The 24,911-nt window shown below is 58.3% G+C and overlaps 1 protein-coding gene across 4 annotated transcripts in view; it reads left to right on the top strand.

Annotated features, from left to right (window-relative positions):
- FOXP4 (forkhead box P4) overlaps positions 1-23,162 on the top strand; it is a 51,156-nt gene extending 27,994 nt beyond the window's left edge. Inside the window, exons 3-17 of one of the 4 annotated variants that reach the window (XM_070361462.1) lie at positions 2,065-2,160; positions 8,685-8,807; positions 9,342-9,428; positions 10,987-11,134; positions 11,270-11,480; positions 11,724-11,828; positions 12,572-12,659; positions 13,750-13,833; positions 13,930-14,137; positions 14,227-14,303; positions 15,049-15,150; positions 18,773-18,894; positions 20,283-20,349; positions 20,713-20,882; positions 21,301-23,162. In XM_070361462.1, the coding sequence (XP_070217563.1) occupies positions 2,065-2,160; positions 8,685-8,807; positions 9,342-9,428; positions 10,987-11,134; positions 11,270-11,480; positions 11,724-11,828; positions 12,572-12,659; positions 13,750-13,833; positions 13,930-14,137; positions 14,227-14,303; positions 15,049-15,150; positions 18,773-18,894; positions 20,283-20,349; positions 20,713-20,882; positions 21,301-21,448 (1,836 nt within the window). In that variant the 3' untranslated portion in view covers positions 21,449-23,162. Of the gene's footprint in view, positions 1-2,064; positions 2,161-8,684; positions 8,808-9,341; positions 9,429-10,986; positions 11,135-11,266; positions 11,481-11,723; positions 11,829-12,571; positions 12,660-13,749; positions 13,834-13,929; positions 14,138-14,226; positions 14,304-15,048; positions 15,151-18,772; positions 18,895-20,282; positions 20,350-20,712; positions 20,883-21,300 lie in introns of all 4 variants that reach the window. The other 3 variants (XM_070361464.1, XM_070361461.1, XM_070361463.1) reach the window with 3 other exon arrangements.
- Positions 23,163-24,911: the final 1,749 nt, after the last annotated feature.

Raw genomic sequence — 24,911 nt, 5'->3', positions numbered from 1 at the left:
AGAGCCCCTTCCTGATGACAACTCGGCCACCTTCCTTCCTCTCTCTACCCCACGCCTCCTCCCACAGCCTCTCGGAGCCCTTGACTCAGGTCAGATTTCTACTTTCTGATGTGTGTCTTAAAGAGAAGCACCCCTGGGCTAGTTCTCCAGGCTGAGGTCTGCAGAAAGAAGGGCGTGGGGGAGGTCTAGGATCTGAAGCGCTGGTGAGGGCCACGCTAATCTGGACCCCAGTTCTTCCCAGGGACACATTCCCATAGGTAACACCATGGTGTGTTTAGATACTGTCCTAAGGTGAACTAGATTTAAGCCTCTGGGAGGCTCAGCTGTTCAATGAAAAGGCTGCGAAGGGGGTGTGCCTTTACGCTTGGTACACAGTGGGCTCCCTGAGTGTTTTCAGTGGGGGCCGGGGGAAGTATGCATGCATCCATGCCCCCTCTTCCAGAGCCACCTTGGTGGTGCTCAGCTTGCAATGCGCATGTGCGAGGGGGCCACAGGTGGGTTCATTTAATAGGTGTGCTGGGGAGAGGCTGGAGGAGCTGACAAAGGGAGGCGGAGAGATTCAGAAGGGAAAGGAGCGGATCCTGAGAATGTCAGCTGTGTGCCAAGCACTGGTCCTTTAACACCCCCATCCCCTGCGTGTTTCGGAGCTGGGTGGTGGCCCAGGTTTGCAGAGCAGGAGGTCTAGATGCACGGAGAGGGGATAACTTGCCCACAATCACACCACGGGGGTGGTGGGGGGCGGTGGCACAGCTGGACTTCACACTCAGGTGTGCCTGATGCCAGAGCCTGCTGTCCATGACCTGGACACAACCACTCCGGGCCCTGAGGAGGTCTTCGAGGAACCTGGGGACAGACAGATTTTTTGCTTCTGGAATGTGGATTCAAAACTAGCCCTGTACCCCCTGCCTCTGCACCATCTATTGACCTGGAGTGGGAGGGGGTGTGGGTGAGGGGCAGGGATGGAGGGCTTGGCAGACCTTACAGAGAACTTCCTGGGCCCTCCCTTCCTGCCAGACCTCTCCTACCCAACTTCCCACTCACTGCCCATCTGCCCACCTCCCCTACCCACTGACTGGCCAGAGATGCTCCTCCTGCAAACTCCATGCACTTCCCATTCCCATGATCCTACCACCTCAGGTCCATCTTGGCCTCACTGATAGTTCACACTCCCTTCAGGATTTAGTTCAATTCCCCAAGTGCCATGATGTCCTGGGCCTAGACCCCCCTGGACTCGTAAAGCCATGCAATGCTCAGACCTTCATCCACCGAACTGTGTGCTCTGACTTCAAGTGGATGATATTCCCATGAGCCCTCAGACTGACTGCCTATCACCCAGTAAGACAGATGGCTTGGGAGCCAGGCTTCTTGGCCTCAAATCCTAGCTCTGATGCTTCTGAGTTATGTGATCTTAGGCATATTACTTAACTTCCTGGAGACTCAGTTTTCTTATCTGCAAAATGGGTCTGATAATCCCTGCCTCACACCTTCCCAGGAGAGGATCAAATGAGATCGTCCCTGTTAAGTACCTGACACGTACATAGTAGATGCTCAACAAATAATCTCTGTTGTTAATGTTAATATTTTCTCCTGGATCATTGTTTGACTGCCCACCCTTCCGTTTGCTCCCCCATTGACATGTGTGTTATGTGCTCGGTCATGTCCAACTCTTTGGGACCACATGGACTGCCCTCCAGGCCCTTCTGTCCATGGAATTTTCCAGGCAATACTGGAAAATACTGGAGTGGGTTACCATTTGCTACTCCAGAGGATCTTCACGATCCAGGGATTGTACCCATGTTTCCTGCATTGGCAGGCGGATTCTTTACCACTGCCCCATTGAGTCCCAACAGTTCCAGAGTGAGTCCCTGGAGTGAGTCCAGGCTCTGATCCCCAAAGCCTGGTAGCTTCTCTCAATGACTCCTAGCTTTATCCACAAGCCCAGGTGGACCCCGTGACCCACTCACTCATTCCCACCACCTTCCACGTGAACCTGACCTCCTCCCCTTCATTCTCTCCAAAAGTCCCTTAGAGCCGCTGGAGCACTGATGCGCCCCTGTCTTGCAGGCTCTCCAGGTGGCCCGGCAGTTCCTGCTGCAGCAGGCCTCGGGCCTCAGCTCCCCAGGGAACAACGACAGCAAACAGTCGGCCTCCGCTGTGCAGGTGAGGAGGACACCGGCTGGTCGGGGTAGACCGGGCACCAAGGGAGGGGAGGACCCGCCGGAGAAGCGCTCTGGCCCATCCCCAGTGCCAGAGAGCGGGCAGCTTCCCAGCGGGAGCCACAGTCACTGCCGGGTGGGTGGAGAAACGCTGCCCTCCCATCTGCACCTGACCGCCAGGCCTTCCCCCCAAGCCAAGTCGCTCAGAGTCTGAGTCTGACTCAGCCCTCCTCGTCTGCACCTCTCTGCCCACCGCCTCTGGTCTCTTCCCAGCGCTTCTGGGTCACTCAGTCCGTCCCTCTCCCCTCCACTCCCCAGCTCTCACTCGATGAGGCCACCGCGCCCAGTCCTCCCCCTACCTCTTCTCTCACCCACCAACCCTCTGTCTCCCCACGTTTCCTGTCTCTTGATGTCTCTCTGTCTCTTTTGTTTTCCTTTGCACAATCTGCCCTTTTTTCCCCCTCTCCCTTCCCCCCAGTGTGCCGGCCCATCTGGCCGGCTGGGGGAGGGGAGATGGGGTGGGGGGCGGGGGTAAGCCAGGCCTTCTGTTTACCTTTTGTGTCACAAAGAACTTGGGAGAATTGCAGTCTGAGTCGGGGTGGGTCACAGCTCTGTGGGTAGCCCACCCCCCTCCCCATTGCCTGGCCCAGCCACCAAGCTTCCTCGCTCTCCCCACCCCTCTCTGCAGGGAGAGGGGGGGCACTCTGAATTGGGGAGAGGATTAAGCGGGGCTTTGAAAGGAAGTTTATCTAAGGGAGGGTGAGCAAAGCTGGAGCCTTGGGGGGTGGGGTGCTGAGGGAAGGAAGTGGGGACAAGAGGGCAGGGCAGGGATGGGGAACTGGGTGCCTGGACAAGGACCCAGGCCTGGGTTTTGTCCTGGGGCTCTGAACGCAGATCTGTGTTTTATGTAAGTGCGGTCAAGAAGTTAAAGGTGCCAGACAGTGGCCCTCTTCTAAAAGCCTCCAATCCAATGAGACATCTTTCAGGGGGAGGAGCCTGGCACAGAGGGGTAGTGGCCTGGGCGGGGGAGGGGAGGACAGAATTCGGAGAGCTAATGGGAATGAGGTATAAAGTTCTCATGTCTCCTGTAGTGTCAGGACTGGGTCTGTTTAAACTAGGGAACTCACCCTCCCCACCTCCACCCCCCTCACCCCCCCACCCCCGCCATCTGCCTGCAATGCAAGAGACCTGGGTTCAACCCCTGGATCAAGAAGATCCCCTGGAGAAGGGAGTGGCTACCCACGCCAGTATTCTTGCCTGGAGAATCCCCTGGACAGAGAAGCCTCATGGGCTCTAATCCATGGGATTGCAAAGAGTTGGACACAACTAAGTGACTAACACTTTCACTCTCCACCCCCACCCCACCCCCATATACTCCCTGGGTCTGAAGTGGCCCTCAGGCTACTGTGCTGAGTCTGTTCTGAGTTTTCTACCCTAGGCCCAGCCTACTGCTTTTAGAATAGCTTGCATGCTCAGTCATGTCCGACTCTTTGCTACCCCATGGACTGTAGCCCGCCAAGCTCCTCTGTCCAAGGGATTTTTCAAGCAAGAACACTGGAGTGGGTTGCCATTTCCTCCTCCAGGGGCTCTTCCCAACTTAGAGATCTGAACCCAGGTCTCCTGTGGCTCCTGCATTTGCAAGTGGAGTCTTTCCCGCTGTGCCACCTGGGAAGCCCCTGGTCCAGCCAGCACCACCTTCTAAAATCAGGGAGGAGTCAGCTGGGGAACGGTTGCAATGTTCCCCAATCCAGAGAGGGTCTGTTGACCCAGTGAGAGGAAGGAGCTGGATGGTAGTTGGAAGGACCGAGGTCAGGCATCAAGAAGGATTTTGTGGCTGGGTATAAGGAGTAGGGTCTGAAATACTTGAGAAAAGAAGGGACTCTGTGGAATCCTCCTTAGGAAACCACCCCCACCACCAACAATGACAGGTCACTCAACAAACAGTACCTCCTAAACTGACAACATTTGCACGGTGCTTACCATGGGGCAGACACTAGGTGGTTTACAGATATCATCCCATTTTATCTTCACCATCCTAGGAGATAGATGCTGTTATTAGCTCCGTTTTGCAGATGAAGCCACTCAGGCCCAGAGAGGTTAAGAAACATGATCAAAGACACACAGCTAACAAGAGGCCAAGCCAGGATTTGAACCCAAACAACTAGCTCCAGAACACACTCTTTCCTGCCTACATTGTGATGTTGTCCTGTGCTTAGCACAGTAGTGAACCACAGTCCCCAGTACAGAGGCCTGGCCTGATGGTTCTCTGGGCTCCGGGAGATGGGGGTTCTTAGGGCCATGTCTGAACTTCTCCAGGAGCCTGGGGTCCCAGCCAGTGACCCTCCTCCTCCAACCCTGGACACCCTCCTTGCCTCCCTTCCCCATGCTCGGTTCAGTTTTCAAGGAAGTGGGGCTTCTGACCCCAAGTGAGGTCCAGGGCCTGGAAACAGCTTTTCTGTGATCTCATGGCTGGTAGGAGGACCCGGGAGAGTGCATTATGTCAATCTGGAGTTTGAATGAGGTGAGTCAGGCAGCTCAGTGGCAGCCGCTTTCCCAGTAGTCCTCAACTCAAGGCAGGATCGCCTGCCCGCTCACCCCCCAGCTGTGTTCACCTCCCCTCTCTCTCAGAGCCAGCTTCACAAGAGTTTCTAATGCCAGATTAGGTCTCCAGCTCCAGCCTGGAGATTGCCTGGTTTGGGCCTGGGTCCCAGGCAGGGAGAGTCACTCACAGAAGGCAGTACAGGTAGCTAGGAGTTTTCTTCAGAAGGGTGGTTGGGGCAGCCCCTTAGCTAAGCCAGCCACTGTCTCATCTTCTCAGCCCCCTTGCCATTCCTTGAAGTTCTTGGTGTCTCACCACGACCTTTCTTGCTGCAGCTCCAGCCACGACTGAGGACTACTCTCTGGTTATTCTCAAGGGTTATTTACAACCTTGGCCTAGTCTCCCCACTCACCCATTTAAAAGAGGTTGAGTTTGGGTCCTTGATTCTGGCACCAAATTGTATCCATTTCAGCCTCCAAATGGGCCTCTTCTGTGTCAGGTGCCATCTCTGCTCCTCCCAGCCCAGCATCCCGTATGCATGGTGGTTGGAGGGCCCCGAGCCTAAGCAGGGTCGCTGAGGGTGGGGCTGGAGGCAGCTGGCGGCATTTTGCCCGGGGCTCACACTGCCAGGGCTTTTGTAAGCATTTAGCTGCCCTGGCCGCCCTCCAGATGGTGACTCACGGGCCTCGCCGAGCTGACTCGCTGACGGTGCCCATCCTGACACATCCCAGCCTGGAGAGGGGGGTCACTGGGGACACCAGGGGAGCTCCAGTTCAGTTCTCAGAACCCCCAAGGGCGGGAAGGGAAGGGATGGGTTCAGGCGGTCTAGGAGATCGGCAGGCAGCAGCCACCTCACTGACCTTTCTTGACCCTGCTGAGCCACCTTAGAGACGAGTACACACAAGGTAATCCGTCCAGATTGCTGCAGCCACCTCTCCAGCCAGCTGCTCGGCCAGTTGGCAGGAACAGCAGAGGCTGGGGAGGACTTCCAAGGTCATCTCTTCCATTCCCCTGCCTCCAAGTAGGAAAGCCCCAAGGAAGGAAATGCCGCATCCTTTCCTGCAGGCCACTTGCAGTGACTCACAGCCCTGGTGCCTGGAAAGACCTCCCGGGTGTCTGGGCTCAGTGTTCCTGGCCGGAGCCCTGGCCATCTGCTCTAGGTCAGTCCCCACAGCCACGAGCATGGGAGGGCCAGAATTCTGGTCTCAAGTGACCCTTACCGTGTAATGCCCCTGGGGCCCAAGTGCTGGGGTGCACTCTTGGAGGAGTCGGGGCACAGAGGGAAAATGGAATATCCAGAGGGTTTTCAAAAGTAATTGTCTTTACGTTTGTGTAGAGTTTCATGACACACAAATAACTTCCACTTACCCCTTTTCCCATTGTCCCTCTAGGCCTCGGTTTTCTCATCTATAAAATGATGACCATGATGGTGCCCTCTTCCCAGGGTGGCTGTGAAAATTCAGGGAGTTGATGCACATACAGGGCTTAGCCTGGTACATTATCAGTTGCCAACAACTTCCTCTTGCTTGAGTAGTCCTGTGAAGCAGGGAAGCAGGCCTGCCCGACCCCAGTTAGCGGATGCAGAAAGGGAAGCTTAAGGGACTTCAAAGGACAGTCAGTGTCAGGGACGAGAACCTGGGTCACCTGACTCAGGAATCCACGACTGAGCTCATCACTACCTTGTTGGGGGGCCCAGCAAAGGATACAGGCTGGCTCTGCAAGGCGGGCTGGGCCTGTGCCATGGTCTGCCCCCTACCGCAGGCCCCTCCGAGGTGGGGACGAGAACAGCCCTGCAGCCTGACTTTTCCCCGTCTTCCCCAGTGACAGCTATAAAGAGGGAGGTTGGGCTTTGGAATCTCCAACCTCTTTGACCCCTTCAGCTCTCTGGATGGTTCCATTTCCGCTCACTCTCCCAGCCCTTCTCAAGAGCTGCTCAGGTGAGGCAGGCAGTGCAGGACCTGGGCACAGTGGGAACTATGGAGCGCACAGACCTGGGCATGAATTCCAACCCTAACCCTCATTCACCCGGTGTGACCATGGCTAAAAAGCAAGGTGCCCCTTCCAGGGATGTTTGCATGGAGATGGCTGGGGTAGAGGAGGGGAGTCCAGGGCTGCGGCTTGGCCACTGCCTATGGGGTGGGGGCGGTGAGACTTGCTGGTGTCCCTCAGTCCCCTGCATGTCCCCCCTCTGCCTGGGGATAACCTCACTGGTGGCTTCAGGCTGAGCCCAGCCCCTGCCAGGGATCCTGAGTGGAACCTCCTCCTCCTCTTCTGCCATACCCATGAAGCTGGGGAAAGGTGAAAGGGCCCAGGAGCCCTCTGGGGACATAACCTGTCTTGTCCTAACCAGGACAAGTCTCTGCAGGACGCTCCTCCTGGACTAGGCCACTGGCTCCTCTCCCTCCCCACCCCAAAGTTGATCTGCAAGGGAAGGTACCTCAGCTCGGGGAAGCATAAACTTACATCGAGTGCCTCTGGTGTGCCAGCTCTGCTGGGGCTGTTCTGGGGCTGGAGAGTAAGGCAGGAGATCAGAGTCTTGACCACGTAGGCCTTGAAGACTGATGAGGGGTGGCCGACGGGCTGGTCAGGACACCTCTCCTGCTAAAGCAGGGCAACAAGACAGTGTTGCCACTTGGACTACCCTGGCTATGAATGCCCAGCTTGGGGATTTCAGGGGAGGCGGGAACTGGGGGAAAGAATAATGGTACTGCTTTTCCCTGAACCTTCTGCCTGGAGCTGGATTCTCTGGGCCTCTTAGAGAGGCCTCACCCAGGGCGGGGGACAGAAAGCTGCCCTGTTTTGAGAACCATGCATGTTCCAGCAGGATGGAGGCATCTCTCGCAGTCCGATCCCTGTTTTACGGGAGATTCTGGGGACGGCCAGTGACTTGCCAGGAGGTCACATGGCAAGTTCAGTGCCCAGAAGGAGCAGTGGTCTGCCTCCCTGTGCTCCTGCCTGGTATTTCCACCCCACTTGGACCTCTGGATTTCCATCCACTCACCCAGGATGGCACTACCGTGCTCCCTGGGCATCAGCTCCAGGCCGTTGCATGTGCCGTCTAGGCAGATGGGCTGGAGTACATGACATGGATGTGAGCTGGGCCAAAGTCCAGATCCTAGCACCATGTGGGCATTTTGATACCTTCCTGTGGCTGCAGGCTGCCCTCCTAGCCAGGCCCACCTTGTGGGTCCTGTTATCAGAACACACTGAGTAGCAGTTGGCAGTGGCTACATGCCGCCCCTCCCCATCACTTGGTGGTGGAGGGTGGAAATCCTGCAAAGCATCGATTCTACTGACCAGTGTCACTAGGTTCTAATCTTCCCACACCAAGAACTGCATATAAGAGCTTCCCTGGTGGTGGCTCAGATGGTAAAGAATTCACTTGCAATGCGGGAGACCTGGGTTCAATCCCTGGGTTGGAAAGATCCCCTGGAGGAGGGGCATGGCAACCCACTCCAGTATTCTTGCCTGGAGAATCCCCATGGACAGAGGAGCCTGGCGGGCTACAGTCCCGGAGGTTGCAAAGAGTTGGACACAACTGAGCAACTAAGCACAGCGCATCTGCAGGCTCTGTTCTAAGTATTAGGTCCTTAACCCCTGTGATGACCTTAAGAGGCAGGCACTGTCGCTACTTCTGAGACTGTCGCTATTTCAGAGACAACAAAACCAAGAACAGGGACTTCGCTGGTGGTTCAGTGATTAAGACTCTGCAGTTCCACTGCAGCGGGCACGGGATTCTATCCTTGGTTGGGGAAACTAAGATCCCATAGGTTCTATGGCCAAAAAATGTTTGTTTTCTAAGAAAAAAACCAAGAATGAAGGAGGTAAGTCACTTGTCCGGAGACACGGCTAGCAGGTGGCAGAGCCAGAATGTGAACCCAAGGCTGCTCACTCTGCACCCACTCTGCCCTGCTGGGGGTGGGGCCCTGGGTGGGGGCCTCCGTGGGGCAGGGGTGGAGGTGAGCCGTCTGACCCAGCCCATCCCGCAGGTGCCCGTGTCGGTGGCCATGATGTCGCCCCAGATGCTCACCCCCCAGCAGATGCAGCAGATCCTGTCTCCCCCCCAGCTGCAGGCCTTGCTCCAGCAGCAGCAAGCGCTCATGATCCAGCAGGTGAGTCTGCCCCCGGGGCTGAGGGAAGGGCAGGGAGGGGAGGACGGGGTGTTCCAGCCTCCCTACTCCCACCCTGTTTACTAGCAACATCACCAAGAGCCACAGCAGTGGCGGAAACCAGAGAGACTGCTCAGGCCAGACTGACCTGCCTTCCTCCAGGACAGCTGGGGAGAGGTCAGAGGTCAGGCCTCTCCCACAGCAGACCCCCCACACCCTACACCCTCACAGCCTGCTGGCCCCACCTGTATCTCCAAACCCCAAGGGAGGGACAGAGACCATCCCCCACCTTTTCCTGACCTACTAAGGGAGAGGGAGGGCGCGGAGTGTGGGGGAACCTCCCCTTGCCCCTCTTGGTCCTGGCTCTATTCAGGGAAGAACCTCTCTCCACGCAGACTGCAGACCGGGGAGGGCAGGGCAGCCCTCCCTGCTGGGCCATCTGTCTCTCAGCAACCCAGTCCTGAGAGGGCTGGTGCTGCCTTGGGGTCAGCAGTCCGGCCAGTGCTAACCCCCTCCCGCCCTGCTATCCACCCCCAGCTGCAGGAATATTACAAGAAGCAGCAAGAACAGCTCCACCTCCAACTCCTCACCCAACAGCAGGCCGGGAAGCAGCAACCCAAAGAGGTGAGGGGCTTGGGCAGGGCGGGACATGCCCTTCAAAGGACGCCTGCCCTTCACCCGCCACTTCAATTCCGTCCTGGCTGGAGGCTGGGCATCCCAGAGTGGTTGGGAGAGAATTGCTTTGTGGGAACAGTAGAAAAATCAGGAGAGGCTGGGGAGGGGGTTATGGGTGGGGGGGCGGGGGGTGGAGGCACATTCCTGTATCTCCCCTCAACCCCATTCAGTCCGCATCTCCTTGCCTCGTGTTGTGGGATGAGGAGAGCAGAAGCACCGAGCCCTGGGGTATCTGAGCACACACGTGTTGATGTGTGAGTGTCCTCATTCAGGACAGGCTGCCTAGTGGTCCTGCCCTCTTCCCGCCTCCTCATCTCAGTGACCCAGCACCTCAGCCCTCCAGGCCTGGTCCTGAGAATCTTTCAGTCCCTTTAGCTCTATTCCAACTCCTGTCACGTCCTGTAGCATCCTGTGCTGCCTCTCCAGGGTACCCCGCAGCCCCATCACTCTCCCTCTCTGTGCCACAGTGCCTCCTAAGCGTCCACACCAGGCCCTGTACCACCCCCCACCCCCTGCCCCTGCCCCATGCCCCGCTTCTGCCACCCACATACAGCCATGTTCTGAGTTGCCTCTTCCCAGAAGCTGCCTTGCTGTCGTCCAGTCATTCCCTCCCAGCCTCAGCCTCCCCGTTGGAGGTGTTGTATTTGTTACATTCTCTGCATTGTCTCTAGAGTGGGTTTACTGAGAAGCCACCCGCCCTCATCCTCCCACCTCCAGGGTGGTGGGCCCAGCCATCCCTGCCTCCTAAGCACGCAGGACTTGCTTGGTTCCTGGGGCTTTAGAAAAGACTTACTGACAGACTGACTCGCCAATGCTTGCGTGAAGTACTGAATCGGGGGGCAGGGGTGCTGGTAGGGAGATCAGGGGCCAGGGGCAGGGAAGAGAGAGCCAGCAAGAGCAGAACGAGCAAGTGCGGGCGGGCGCCGGGCACCTGGGCAGTAGCGATGTGTCTGTTCCCCTGTCTGGTGACCTGTCAATGCTGATCTGTTAAAGTCCCATCAGACTCCTGGATTCTCTGTATCTAAGAAGCAAGAGAGGAGAGGAGCTGGAGGGGAGAAGGCCCCCTCCTCAGAGCAGAAGGGGGGCACCCCGGGCATGTGGGAAGGGTGCCCGCCAAGCAGGAGTGGCCCCCCGGGTCTGACAGGCTCATCCATCATTGTGATGAGAGCCCCCTGCCCCTCCAAGGCGAGCACAGCTGTGGTGCGGGAGCTGAAGCCGCAGAAGGAGGGAGGCGGGAGCAGGGAGGGCGTCGTGCTGCGTGTCTGGGTCTGGCTGTGTGTGTGTGTTTGCGCGCCTGCGTGCGTGCGTGCAGGCGTGTTTACCGCGAGGCGGCATGCAGCCCTATGGAAGCTGGGCCGGGAGCAGGGAGGCTGCAGCGGCGGACGCCACCACGACAGCTCCAGGGGCCGACAGGCCCTGGGAGGGGGTGGCTGCGGGATGGGGGCCAGATGGCACACCCGAGGCTGAGGGGACCCCTCTCTGCCCGCCCCTGCGGGCCCCCCACCAGGCCCTGGGGAACAAGCAGCTGGCCTTTCAGCAGCAGCTCCTGCAGATGCAACAGTTGCAGCAGCAGCACCTGCTCAACCTACAGAGACAGGGGCTGGTCAGCCTGCAGCCCAGCCAAGCCTCGGGGCCCCTGCAGACCCTCCCGCAAGGTGAGTGCCCAGCCCCCACCCAGCCCCAACCCCACCGCCCTCTCTTGCCCCCAAGGGCTCCCAGGAGCCAGCTGCAGCAGGGGGCCGCCTGTGTTCCTGGGGCCCCACCAGCCTCCCCTCTCTGCCTCGCAGCAGCTGTGTGCCCCACGGACCTGCCCCAGCTGTGGAAGGGCGAGGGTGCCCCCGGGCAGCCCGCCGAGGACAGCGTCAAGCAGGAGGGGCTGGACCTCACCGGCACGGCCACCACCGCTACCTCGTTCGCCGCCCCTCCCAAAGTCTCACCCCCCCTCTCCCACCACACCCTGCCCAACGGACAGCCCACTGTGCTCACACCTCGGAGAGACAGGTATGGGGCTCGGGCCGGGAGGAGGCACTGCACACCTGCCTGGGGGCTGGCCTTGACCCCGAGGGCTGCCATAGTGGGGGCTGGGGGTTTACTTCTCCCGGGGCACACAAAACTGTGCTCAGCCTGTGGGGAACCTGTATTAGGGACTGAAACCTCATCCGTAAGGGAGCTGGGACTGCGCAGGACCCCAGGCTGCTGGGGTGTTCAGGGTCCCTGATCCCTCTCTCCCTCCTGTTCTTGCAGTTCCTCCCACGAGGAGACGCCTGGCTCCCACCCCCTGTACGGACACGGAGAGTGCAAGTGGCCAGGCTGTGAGACCCTGTGTGAAGACCTGGGCCAGTTTATCAAGTAGGTGTCACCACCCCTCTCCTTTGTCCCCCTAGCCTGCCACCCAACTTGCCCAAGTGTCCTGTGTCCTCACCCCGGGGCAGGGGTGGGGGGGGGCTCGTTCCTTCTCTGAACCATCAACTCCCTCATCGCTCCTACCCACCACCCCACCCCACCCCCGCCCCGCCACAATCTGTGTTCCTGGTCCAGCAGCCTCCCCTCCCTGTCCCCTGTTCCTAGTCCCCAGTCGCCAGGCAGCTGAAGGCCAGTAGGGTGCGGGTGTGAGGAGGAAGAGACCTTCTCCCACCGCCCTCCCCAGCTTCCCCCAGGCCCAGCCCCAAGAGTGACGGCCTAGAGACGGCCTCCGGGCCTGGCGGACAGGCGGCTGGCAGCAGGCGGCCAGCTGCCACAGCCGTGCCAGGCTCTGTCACTGACTGATTAACTCCGCTGTCTCCCAGACCCTTGCAGCATCAGGGTCAAACAAATTGTTTTCACGCTTCGTCAGAGGTTTACTTAATTAGTTCATTTGCAATTAGATCTCTCTGTAGCTAGGATTTTAGCAAAGACATCAAAGGAGGCTGACGAGAAGGCGGCTTCCTCCGTGGCCCTGTTTTTTTTTTTTTTGTCTGGCTCCCTTCTTTGTATGTCATGGTCTGTCTGCTCTCCAGGCTGTGGGCGGGATTAGAGGAGGGGAGGGGAGGGTGGTGACAGCAGGGCGACCAGGGCCAACTTTCTCTTGTCCGCCCCCTCCTCCCCACCGGAAGACACCTCAACACAGAACACGCTCTGGACGACCGGAGCACGGCCCAGTGCCGTGTGCAGATGCAGGTGGTGCAGCAGCTGGAGATCCAGGTGTGGCCCCAGGCTGTGGGGGCAGGGCGCGGGGGGGCTCCTGCAAGGGTCATCTTAGGCTCTCAAGGTCTGTGAACACAGCTGGATTCTGAGGCGGGAGCCAGGGTTGGGGGCCACTCTGCTGGGAGGTCCCAAAGAGATGCATACTAATAAAAACAACAAAAATAAACAGGAATAGCTAACATATTCAGCACCTGTTTGTGCTATGCTAAACATCTAGGTGACTCAAGGAATCCTCTGAATGACCTTATATGGTGGGTACTATTATTATGCCCGCTTTGTATGTGCGCAGTCGTGACCAACTCTCTGCAACCCCATGGACTGTAGGCCACCAGAGTCCTGGCCCATGGAATTTTCCAGGCAAGAATACTGGAGTGGGTAGCCATTTCCTACTCCAGGGCATCTTCCCAACTCAGGGATCAAACCTGTGTCCCTTTGCGTTTGCTGCGTTGGCAGGCAGATTCTTTACCAGTGCGCCACCTGGGAAGATGCTATACCCACTTTACAGACATAAACAGAGGCACACAGAGGTGCAGCCTCTGGTCACTCAGCCAGTGGGTAGCAGAGCTGGGATTAGAACCAGAGCAGTCTGGCTCCAGAGTCCACGCTCTACAGCCTGGAATACTTCAGAGGCTACTCGGGACAGTCCCTGAAGCAGCCAACCAATGTTTACCCACTGCCTTCCAGTACCCAGCAGAGCACCTTGGCGTGAGAGGGTGGTTGTGAAAGATCCGTTGAATTTATGAATAGGGGTGAATGAATCATCCGTCCATTCCTGTATCCCCATTCAGTGTGTGAGGGCACTCACACACAAGTGCTGCTGAACTTCAGCCACGGCCTCTGCCCTTGAGGGGGAGAAAAGGCGTGTGCTGTTGGGGAGAAGTGGGCACTGACGGGCAGTGGCTGTGCTGGGCTCCAGGCCGGGGACAGAGTCAGGATAAGTGGGGAGGGTTTCACGGAGCAGGAGACGGAGGGAGACACCGGGGGGCAGGGATGAGAGGTGCTGGAGATGGGGGTTTGGGATGTGGAAGGGGAAGAGGGCCCGGCTGCCCCTAGCACAGGTCCCCGCTCACCGCCGGCCTCTCCACAGCTCGCCAAGGAGAGCGAGCGGCTGCAGGCCATGATGACCCATCTGCACATGCGGCCCTCGGAACCCAAGCCCTTCAGCCAGCCAGTGAGTGACTCTCCCCTCCCTGCGGCTCTCAGAACCGCACGCCCCCGGCCCCTCACTGGGGGCCCCCGGCTCAGCACCCTGCCCCGTTGCTCACAGCTGAACCCAGTCCCCGGCTCCTCCTCATTCTCCAAGGTGACCGTCTCCGCAGCTGACTCGTTCCCAGACGGCCTCGCGCACCCCCCCACCTCGGCCGCCGCCCCCGTCACCCCGCTGAGGCCCCCCGGCCTGGGCTCCGCGTCCCTGCACAGCGGGGGCCCCGCCCGGCGGAGGAGCAGCGACAAGTTCTGCTCTCCCATCTCCTCAGGTAAGGGCCGCCGTGGGGAGGCGCGTCTTCCACCACAGCCGGAGCCCCCGCTTCCGGTTACCTCCTCATGCCCTGCCTGTCTCCCCCAGAGCTGGCCCAGAACCATGAGTTCTACAAGAACGCTGACGTCCGGCCGCCCTTCACCTACGCCTCCCTGATCCGCCAGGTGAGCCAGCCGTGGGGAGGCACAGGGAGTGGGTGGAGGGCAGCACACTGGCTGCGCACCTCCCTCAGGGTCCCGGCCCCCAGGGGATCCTGGGAGCAGAGAGCATCACGGGAGTCCCGTCCCGCTCGCACCCGCGATTTTCTCAACCAGTGGCCTCTCCCATGGGACCTCGGCTGATCCAGCCTGCTGGTCAGGTGGACCTGTCTCTGAGAGCACACTCGCTGTTTTTTGCTGCTCATACCCACCGTGTCATCCATTCTCTCTTTTCCACATACAGGTTACTCCCGTGAGACTACTTTTTAGTAGACTTACGGTCACTCATCTGTCTCCTTTTCTCTGTCTTTCTCATACACACACTCCATCTCATGCTTGGGGTGCCCTTTGCCAAAACCAGGATAAATTCCAAATGGCCTGCTCTACTTTCTCTCAAGAATGCTGCTTTCCTTCCCAGTTGAGGGCAGGGGCTGTTTGAGCCATGTTCTCTCCAGCAGAAATTCACACGCTCCTCCAACAAGTGCATGGCCCTTGAGACTTGGGTCCCCTTTAGCCTCTGGTTGGACTGCAACCAGCCTGCCCCTCTCAGGGGACCAGAGAGCACCCCCAGGCTTGTCCATGCGCTTCCTCTGTGGGTATCTTCTGCCCTCAGACGAGTTAAGGGCCCTAGAGGAGAGCTAGGGAGAGCACACAGGCCTGTGACCCTTGGAGGCCCAGACTGAGGGTCCCTGTACTTCTTCCTTGTCCACAGGCCATCCTGGAAACCCCCGACAGGCAGCTGACCTTGAACGAGATCTATAACTGGTTCACCAGGATGTTCGCCTATTTCCGCAGGAACACAGCCACCTGGAAGGTAAGGCATGCCCCTTCCTCCTCACCAGGGCCCTGGGCAACCTTGCACATTGCCACATCCCTTTGAAACCAAAGCTGGCTAACAGGCCCCTTGGAGAGGCAGTTCTATACAAAAGACTCAGCAGGCCCCAGGCTGGGCCCTGGGCCCCTCCACCCCCACCTCCACTTCTCTAGAGGGCCCCCGCTTGGCCCCAAAGACCCCAGCCCCCTGAAGTAGGGCCTCCAGGAGTCAGTAGTGCCCGAACCTGGTAGGGAGGCCTGGGTCCCATTCACAGGAGACCTTGAAGGTCCAGATTCCTTGCCAAAGTGCACACTCTGAAGCCTAGAATGGGTATGGGGTTGGGGGATGGGTGATTGCAGGCCTGGACGTGTGTGTAGACCGAAATCCTGGGCTGTACTGTGGGGCACAAACACAGACACTCATACTCTCCCCAGCTCCGCCATCAGTGGCAGGAAGATAATTGTCTTCATTCAGTTAGTCATTTTAACACCTTCAGCTGTAGAGTTTTCCTGGGGGACCAGAAAGAGGCAAGGGAGGGACCCTAGAAAAATGGGGTGCAGAAATGTGAGCTGGGACACTAAGCTGTTTATTTTTCTAGAGCCAGCATGAGGGGGTGTGCGTCTGTCTGTCTGTCTGTCTGACGGGTGAAAGTATTACATTCTGTGCAGCAGGGTGGGAGCGGCTGAGGGGAAAGAAGGAACTGTCCGCGCCCTGTGGGAAAGGATGGATACCAGGGCCCAGTGTCGCAGGACCTGAATCGGATCCCTGGCTCTTGAGTCCCTCTGCTGGCCAGAGCAGAAGCTACAGTTAAGCAGCCTACCTCCCCTGGCCCACCAGGTTTCCACAAGTGTCACAGGGACCCCCCTCCCCACCAGTGATCAGGACAGGTAGAGTCTGTACAGAGCCCAGCCTTCTCTTCCTTGAGAGTGCTAAGTTCAGCAGGAGAGACTGCTTCGTGACCTTCTGTATCTCTATGCCCAATTCCCAATGCTTGCCAAAGATGCAGCGAGGCTGGGACAGCTGCTCTGATTGGCTGTGAGTGATGTCATTTCCTGCCAACCACAGTCCTGCCCTCTCTCTGAGCCAGCAGGGCCTTCTGGGGGCCACCTGGTTCAGTCTCCAACCTGCAAGCCGGTTTGGATACCAGGTTTCATAAAGGACAGAGTCCTATACAAATGTCGGGATCATTACAGTTGTTATGTAACATTTGCTTTACTATATTAATCCGCTACCTTTAGGGGAATCAGTGTGGAGCCTCACTGCTGCAGACAGCCTCCTTCTTGGGGGCCAAGTGCCTCTCACCCACCTATCCTCCTTTCCTGTCCTCTCTTAACTATATCACCTCTACAGTCCCTCTTGAGGTCAGGAGGAGCTGGTTTAGGTGACTCCTTAAACCCCTCGATGACCATCAGGAAGCCACCCCTCCCATAGCTCAACCCCCTGGGCCTTCATACCAACCACCTTTGACTGGTGGCCCAGCCTTTGTCGTCTCAGCAGTGTGTCTCCCTCCGTGGAGGTCTTCACCCCTACCTCCCCTCGCCTCGTTTAGGTCCCAGCAAGAAGCCCACTCAGTGAGTGAGTCCCATTGAGCTGTGCTCTGCTGGTGCTTCTGCCACGTGTAGGGCAGCACCTGTGCCCTCCCTGTGGCACAACAGAAACCATCTCAGCTTGTGGTCCACTCTGACTTTCAGGATTTTTGCCGCCAAGCTGCCACTCATATCACTTGGGAAATGCACCCTGCGTACACACCTGACTCATCTGTTTCCTTTCCACCGGTTCGTCTGCTCCTTGAGGTCCCTCCTCTTCTCAACTTCCTTCTCAACTTCCATTTCAGCTTCCTCTCCTCCCTCCTCCTTTCCTTTCTCGGGCCCCCCAGCCTGGGATGCTGTCCGCCTCAGACCAGGGCAGAAGGGTCGGGAGCTGGAGTGGGCCAGGCCAGCTGCCGTTCATCCGGGGACAGAGCAGCCATCTGCCAAGCTGACGGTCCTTGCTGGCCCTCCCCCTGTGTCCGTCCCCTCCCAGGGCCCATGTTGTGGGCCAGTCCTTTTGTTTACGCAGCCCCCGCCAGACCCCTTAAATTGCCGTTAATGTTTCAGCGTAACGAATTAGTCTCTCATCACGAATCAGGCTTCGAAATGAGGGAAAAAAGCCCCGGTGAGGCCATCCTCGGAAATTGGGGTCATTCTCATTTGCAAAGCGGAGGATCGGAGCCCCGTAATGCGGGCAAATTTATTCCAAGGCAGGAGCCCCGGCGTGATTAGGCCCTTTGTAATTATCGCTCCAAGAGATTCCACTCCAGCCGCCCGCCTCCCTCGTGGATTAGCAAGCGAGTTGGAAAAATACACAGGATTTAATTAGAGGCAAATTAAAATTGGTAATGAAATCGGGCCAGTTGCAAGTGGCAAGAGTTGGAAGGGAGAGAGGGAGAGGGGATCTCCAGGGGCACGGGCTGCCCGCCCAGCCTGCTTTCTTCCCCGTTTAGAAATGTAAAGAGGAGACAAGTATGGAGATGAGGTGGGGGGAGGCTGGGGGGGGACAGGTAACAGGGGCAGGGATGGCTGGGGGTGTGAAGCTGAAAGAGGAGAGCGGGGGACAGGAGTGAGGGACATGGCGGGTGGTGGCAGATGGATTAGGGCCCTAGACCAGGCTCCCAGGGGGCGATTTGGGCCAAGCACCCTGCCCCCACCCAAGTGTCCTACAAACCAGATGACCTCAATTCCTGAAGTTATCCTGCTGGGAGGAGGTGGGACTGCCAAGGTGACTTTTCTTCTTTTCCCTCCTTTTCCTGCTGTACAGCCACTAAACTCAGAGGCTCCTTTCTCCCAGCTTCTTTATGTTAACAAGCATGCAGTAGGCCCCTACTGTATACCTCGTGCTCTAAATAAGCTATGTGTTCTGAGCCAGAGGGCTTCTCTGGTACCCCAGTGGTAGAGGATCCACCTGCCAATGCAGGAGAATGCATGTTCGATCTCTGGGTGGGGAAGATCCCCTGGAGAAGGAAATGGCAACCCACTCCAGTATTCTTAACTGGAAAATCCCATGAACCTGAGGAGCCTGGCAGGCAACAGTCCATGGGGTCACACAACTGAGTGGCTAAACAATAACAGTCTAAGCCACAGCCCAGAGTCAAGGCTCCCATGCTCCAGGGGAATAGAGGAAGTTGCAGCAAGGCTTCCTGAGTTATTCCTAAGACTTTTGAGGCTTAATGGAGACTGTGTGTGTGCCTGAGCTACGATGTCCCAGGCTCACTGAGGGGCCAGGGCCTGAATGGGCTCTTGTGTTCTTCAGAAGCCCCAACGACTGCATGCATCTGCTTGATGATGGTGGGAAAATGGGTTATTGCTAATGAGGTGTCAGTCACCTGGTAGACAGAGTTTTCTAAAATGTGGTGGGGAGCAGACGATACAGCGGGCCGGCGGCAGCGAGGGGTACCGGGGACCCCCGGCTCCAAGGGCAGAAAGGGGCCTTCCCTCCGCTCCGGCTGCGTCGTCTCCTCCTGCCCACCCGCTGCTGCTTGTCACTGGGCCGGGGAAGGTGGGACCTGAGAACCCTCCTGCCTGTGCTCCCCCGCATGGAAGAGGGGCCCCCTCTGAGCATCTGCTTCCTGTCCCTGTACCCCCAGAATGCAGTGCGACACAACCTCAGCCTGCACAAGTGCTTCGTGCGCGTGGAGAACGTCAAGGGTGCTGTGTGGACTGTGGACGAGCGGGAGTACCAGAAACGAAGACCGCCAAAGATGACGGGGTGCGTGGGCCACCCCCCATACCTCCCCAGGGCGCCTCCACGCACCAGAGCCTTCCTGCCGTGGGGGAGGGCGGGGAGAAATGAGGCCACAGGGGCCCAGGAGAGCCCGGAGTCTGGAAGTGACAGGTGATTCAGGGAGAGGACATTTCAGTCTTCTGCTTCTGACCAAGGGAGGAGCTGAGAGGAACCGGGATCAGGGTGTGGGCAGGTGGCAACCAGCGTGGCCATTGACAAAGGGGCTGCCATCCCCAGAGCCACTCTTGTCACAAGATGAGCCAAACCTGTGAGATCCCTGGGCCCCACTTCTTCATTTTTTACAGGGAGAGGAGGCCCAGAGAGAGCAAGGGGCTGGAAGGCAGTCGCCCAGCAGATCCCTGGCAGAGCTGGGTCTCTGATCTCTCCCACGTAGCGCTCTGAGTGGAGACTGAGGAGCCTGGGAGAGGGTCAGAGCTTCCTCTTTCAGCTTCCCTTCCAGCACCGCCACCTTCCACCCCAGACATCTCACGTGGGCCTGCCTGTGCTTCTTGGGCCAGAGGCCTATGGGGAGGCAGAGAGAGGTGTGAAGCAAGTTAGATATATATCTGTGGGTGCCTGTACCCCTCAAAGATTTCTTCTCCCAGACAAGAGCCTCTTTACCTTCAGGCGGAAGTGGGGGCTGGGGCAGGGTTGGGATTCAAAAATGAACCACACCCCTTCTGAGTGCCCTCACGTGCCAGTCCCAACACTTGAAATCTTTATGTCCCATTTTCACCCTGGAATCAGAAGACCTAGGCTCTAATTATACCTCTATTTCTCCCCAGCTCTGTGACACTGGGCCAGTTTCTTAACCTCTCTGAGACACTCTAAACTGGGGGTAGTCACTGTGGAAGGATGGCCTTAAGCCATTGCTTTTCCTGACCCAACTCTTGGAGCACTTTTTTGTATAGAAAAGCCTGTGGTGTAGAGCATGTGGGGACAGGCTGAGCACACAGCATACTAGATGTCCCCAAATTCAGGATGGCAGGAAAGTGGATTTTACAGAAAGGGGTCTGTGGAGGCTATCACTCAGACCTTGTCGGACAGCAGGAAATCTAAACTGAGGAGAAAAGCTACTGGGCTGCCTGGCATGGAGAAAGACAGGGAAGAATCTCTGTCCCACTCATCAGCTCGGAGGCTCTGGGCGTGTTCCAGGGTCCCTAAGAGCCCGGGCAGCTCTCCTGTGAAGGCGGCTTTTGGTTCCTGCTGCTTCAGGTCAGCAGGAGGGCTGAACAAGATGGGCACGGCCGACTATGACCTCCAGGATAGTGAACGGGACCTCCCCTGGCACAGAGCAGGCCCTCAGTTAGGGTCAAGGCCTGAGTGAGGAGTAAGCCAATGAATGAAGCAGACATGCCTTCTCTCTCCTCCAGGAGCCCTACCTTGGTGAAGAACATGATCTCGGGCCTCAGTTACGGAACACTTAACGCCAGCTACCAGGTAGTGGACTGGTCCCCAACCAGTGCCCTCCAGCCCCGTCACCTTCCCTCCAGCTCGCTGGCCTCAGAAGAGAGCCTCCCCCATCCTCTCTGGCAGAGACATGGGGCACAGGGCAGGGAGGTTGGCATAGATAGGCAATGGAGTCTCCTGCCCTGGCTTGTCCCTGTGTTGCGGGGGGGGTCCTCTGTCTCCCTGGAGGGTAATACGTCAAGCCCGGGTTCTCCGCAAAGCTGAGAGGCAGGTCAGGGTCAGAGGTAGGAGCACCGGAGATCTGCCAGGGCGCAGATCTCCCAAGGGCTGGGGAAGGGACATCACCTGACCAGGTGGAGCCCACTGACGGGCCTCCACTTCTGTACCCTCCAGGCTGCCCTGGCCGAGAGCAGTTTTCCCCTGCTCAACAGCCCCGGCATGCTGAACCCTGGCTCCGCCAGCAGCCTCCTGCCCCTCGGCCACGACGACGCGGGTGCCCCCGTGGAGCCGCTGCCTAGCAACGGCAGCAGCAGCCCGCCTCGCCTCTCCCCACCCCAGTACAGGTGAGGCTGCGGCGCGGACCCCAGCCCATCCCAGTGCCCCCCCAAACCTTGGGAAGGTGTGATCTTGTTCCTCTGCAGCTGGGATCCCCATCTTGTCGCCTCTGGTCCAGCTCTTCCCAGGACCGGTGGCCCCACGCTCTCCTCATGACTCCCCACCCCCATCCTCTTTTTTATTTCCTTCCCTCCTCCATCCTTTCTCATCTCCCTTCCTCTCTCCTTCTCAACCAAGGACCGTCTCTGTCCATCCCGACACCTCCTTTCCTTTGAAGAGAGCCCTGGGGGAGACCAGACTGATGTCAGCCCTCAGTCGCTCAGAAATGAGGAGCTCCTGGGGAGACACCCAGATTCTGGATGCATTTGGGGTGGGAGCGGGCAGGGGAAGGCCCCCCGGGTGTCCACATCACCCCTCCCATCACAGCCACCAGGTACAGGTGAAAGAGGAGCCGGCTGAGGCCGAGGAGGACAGACGGCCCGGGCCCCCCATGGGGCCCCCCAACCCCAGCACCGCGGGGCCTCCAGAAGACAGGGACCTGGAGGAGGAGCTGCCGGGAGAAGAACTGTCCTAAGGGCCTCCAGGGGCAGGGGTGAGACCCCGCCTTCGGGAACAGGCCCCACTTACCCCCACGCCCCGCCCCGCCCAACCTCAAGGCACTTCCGGGACTCAGATGGGGGGGCTGGGCCAGCAACTCCCAAGGTGACCTGACTGACCTACGACACTCGGGGGCAGGGACGGTCCGCCCCGCACCCCGAGGGGACACAGAATCCCTGGTCTGGGACCGGCAGAGGACACGGAGGGCCCAGACCCCTCCTCAGACCCCCCCCCAACATCTGAATTTCACGCCCCTTGCCCCCAACCACCAGCAGCATCAGGGCCCTCCTCCCCCACCAGCTCGCCCCTACAGGGCTGCTCAGCGCCTTGGAGACCCGCAGGCGGGGCTAAGCCACCCTCTCAAACCCAGGGCACTGCACCCCTGGCTCTGGCTGTGTGGTCTGGCCAGAGGCCCCCACCTCCTCCATCTGTGCTCCCTTCCACCATCTTGTCCGTACTGTGAAGAACTAACTAACTCCATCCCGACTCCTTCCCCTGCCCTGGCCTGGGTCAGAGCAGCCCCAGGAGAAACCAGCCCCCTCAGCTCTGCCTGTTCAGAAGCCACAGCTAGTCGGGGGGGCGGGGTGGACAAGTTCTGGGGTGGAGGGAGAGAACCCGGATTGGGGGCGGGTCCGTGGAAGCAGGGCGCCCGGCTCCAGGCTGAAGCAGGCCTCCATCCCTGTTGGCTGGCTGCTGCCCCTCACGCCAGGAAGCACAGGAAGAGGCCTGTGCCCGGTGGACTCATGGAGGTGGAGCCGAGCTACCTTTGAGGCTGGAGTCAGGCCTAGGTGTTGCCGGGGCTGCAGGAAAGCATCTGCCTCCGTCCCGGGAAAAGGCCAGGCTGAAAGCGGGTGGGCAGGCGGGCGGGATGAATATGGTGGCTGCTGTGACCCAACCGGTCACTCCCACCCCAGCCTTCAGGTCCCCCATTGCAGTCTTCCCTCACCCACCCCCCACCCTGCACCCCTCAGTTACACGGATGACCAAAGACCTTTCTTATGCCGGAAGCAAAAACCAAAACTTTTTGTTGGCTTTTTCCTTTGTCGCCTCCCACATCCCCTGCTCCTCATGCCCACCCCAGCCCCAGGCTGGAAGCCCTCCCCGATTTAAGTTATTGTTTTAAACCAAAGTTTACAGTGTCTGTTGGTGGCCAAGACCCCCTCTCTCCACCCCTGCCCCGAGGACCCTGGGACTCAGTAGAAGCTGGCGGCCCTGCGCACCTCCCCTCTGCTCCAGTCCAGCAGAGGGGAGGAGACTTCCGCCCTCAGCTCCCCCTGCAGGGTTCTCGTCCCCTTGGGCCATGGGCACGGGGAGCCCTCCTCCCAACCCTGGGCTGCTTCCTGGGGGCTCTCCTGACCCCCCTTTCCAGGACCAAGTTCCGCATCACACTGGGAGTGTGGATTCCAGCGAAGGAGCTGGAAAAAAAAGTGAGACTCTCTCCACAGACCCCCTATGGGGGACCCCAACTTAAGGCCAAGGACTGGGTGTGTTTGATGCTTACACAACACCCCAGGCCAGGCCCCTTTGCTGAGAAGACTCCGTGGACTATTTCCCAAGAAACCCCCACATACACCCCTTCACAAGCCACCCTTCCCAAGAGGCAGGGGGCCCTCTGCCCCCTCCCCTATGTACTCCCCACCTGTGTTCTGTTTGACCAGCACAGAAATATTAAACGTCCTCTCTTCACCGGGCCCTGCGTGTGTCAGCAAGGGAGGGGAGGACGCTCTGGGCAGCGGGGGCTCCTGGAGGGGCGCTTGCTGCAAGTGCGGAAGTGGACCGAGCCCCAGCACCAGCGTCTCCGCCTCCATGATCGTTGACAGCTTTGTTCCAGCTCCTCTCCGCTCCACCTGGCTCCCTTTTCATCTGGGGAATTTTCTCTGAAACCAGGTCTCCATCATTATGTTTTCTCCCAAAGTCACAACTACTGGGCCTGGTTCCTTCATGGGTTTGAAATCCAAGTTTTCCTGCCTGGATGTTTTCACTGGGCAGTAGATTTCCTCCTGGGATCCAGAGGGTTCTTGCTGCAGAAGCACTTGCCTGGGAAGCCCTCTGGGCCCATCACCCATGGGTGGAGGCTACCTGGATAGCTGTGTGTAGGGGAGGGAGTGGCATTGAGATGTTTGTCCACCACTGTGCCGTGTAGGCGCTTGTAAGTGTAGACTCGGGTCAAAAAAGGGGTTATTGCAGCCCATGGAAAAGGACCCCGGACAGCTGGGGGAGGGAAGGAAGAGGTTCAGACTGTTAAGGGCAGAGCAGGGTAGGGGGTACCACCACACTGGCCCACACCAAATCCTGACTCCCCACCCACTACCCATCTGCAGTAGGGGAGCCCTCCCCACCTCAGACCCCAGCTCCCTTCCAGCACCAGGGGCACTTCACAGCAGAGCCCAGGAAGGAGTGTGTGCGCTTGGGGAAAGTGTGGAGAGAGGACGGAAGGTGTTGAGAAAGCAGACCTGGCATTAGTAACCCCACAAAGCATCAAAATGCTGGAACTTTCCAAAAGCCAAGCTTGAGGGAAGTAGCGGGGGAAAGAGCCGGCAGGATCTGGAGGTTGAGTCTCCACTGACGTCCTGTCTCAGGCCTTTCCTACTCCTTTCAACCATTATCTGTGTCCTCCTCCACTTTCTGTCCAGCCCCATCTACCTTGCCTCCTTCCCCTGCCCTAATCCTCTGGACCCTGGTGCAGAGCCCTGGGTGAATCCCCTGTCCCTGCCTAGAGAGGGCATCTCAGGAGGGGCCAGGCCAGGGGAGCTCTGCCCACTTGCCCACCGGGCGCTATGAAGTAGCACTGCTCAAATTGTAATCTGCCCCCATCACCCTCCATGGAGGCCGCCAGGGTTCTGCACAGTAGGACTAGCGGCAAGTAATCTGTGTAGAAATGGGCATTCTTGACAATGCAGCAAAGCAGTTACCCTCAATTTCACTCTGGCCGCTTCCCTTTCCCCCTGCTTTCCCGTGGAACCCACCAGCCTTCTAGAGAATCCAGAGGTGTTAGCTGCCAGCTCCCAACTCCACCCACAGGAGGTTTGTTCCCTGGTTGGCCCTAGGAGCACTCTTCCCACATGGGAGACTCTAAAGGGACAAGACACCTAGCCTCAGTGTCAGGACAGCCCTTCCAGTGGTCCAACTTCAGTTTCTCCTGCTTCAAACTAGTCTTTTTTATTCCTTCCCCCAGGGATATGGCAAATGTCTGATTGGTACATTTGGACGTGGGGTGAGACCTATCCCAGGTATTGGCAGAGAGGAAGGTCTTAAAATGCAAGAAACAGGAGGCTGCTGTGGACCTCCGTCTTCTGAGTTAGACTCAATCATTAATGTCCTTACTGTTCTGACATATCCCATGTAGCCCCCTCCCCCATCATTTGGTGTTCAGATGCTGTTGTGTCCAACTTTTTGCCACCGCATGGACCGTAGCCCACCAGGCTGGTTTGTCTGTCCAC

The sequence above is a fragment of the Bos mutus genome, chromosome 23, assembly GCF_027580195.1.
Source record: "Bos mutus isolate GX-2022 chromosome 23, NWIPB_WYAK_1.1, whole genome shotgun sequence".
NCBI classification, from domain to species: Eukaryota; Metazoa; Chordata; class Mammalia; order Artiodactyla; family Bovidae; genus Bos; species Bos mutus.
The sequence above is the reverse complement of the archived record's forward strand: the minus strand, read 5'-3'. Positions and strand labels throughout refer to the sequence as shown.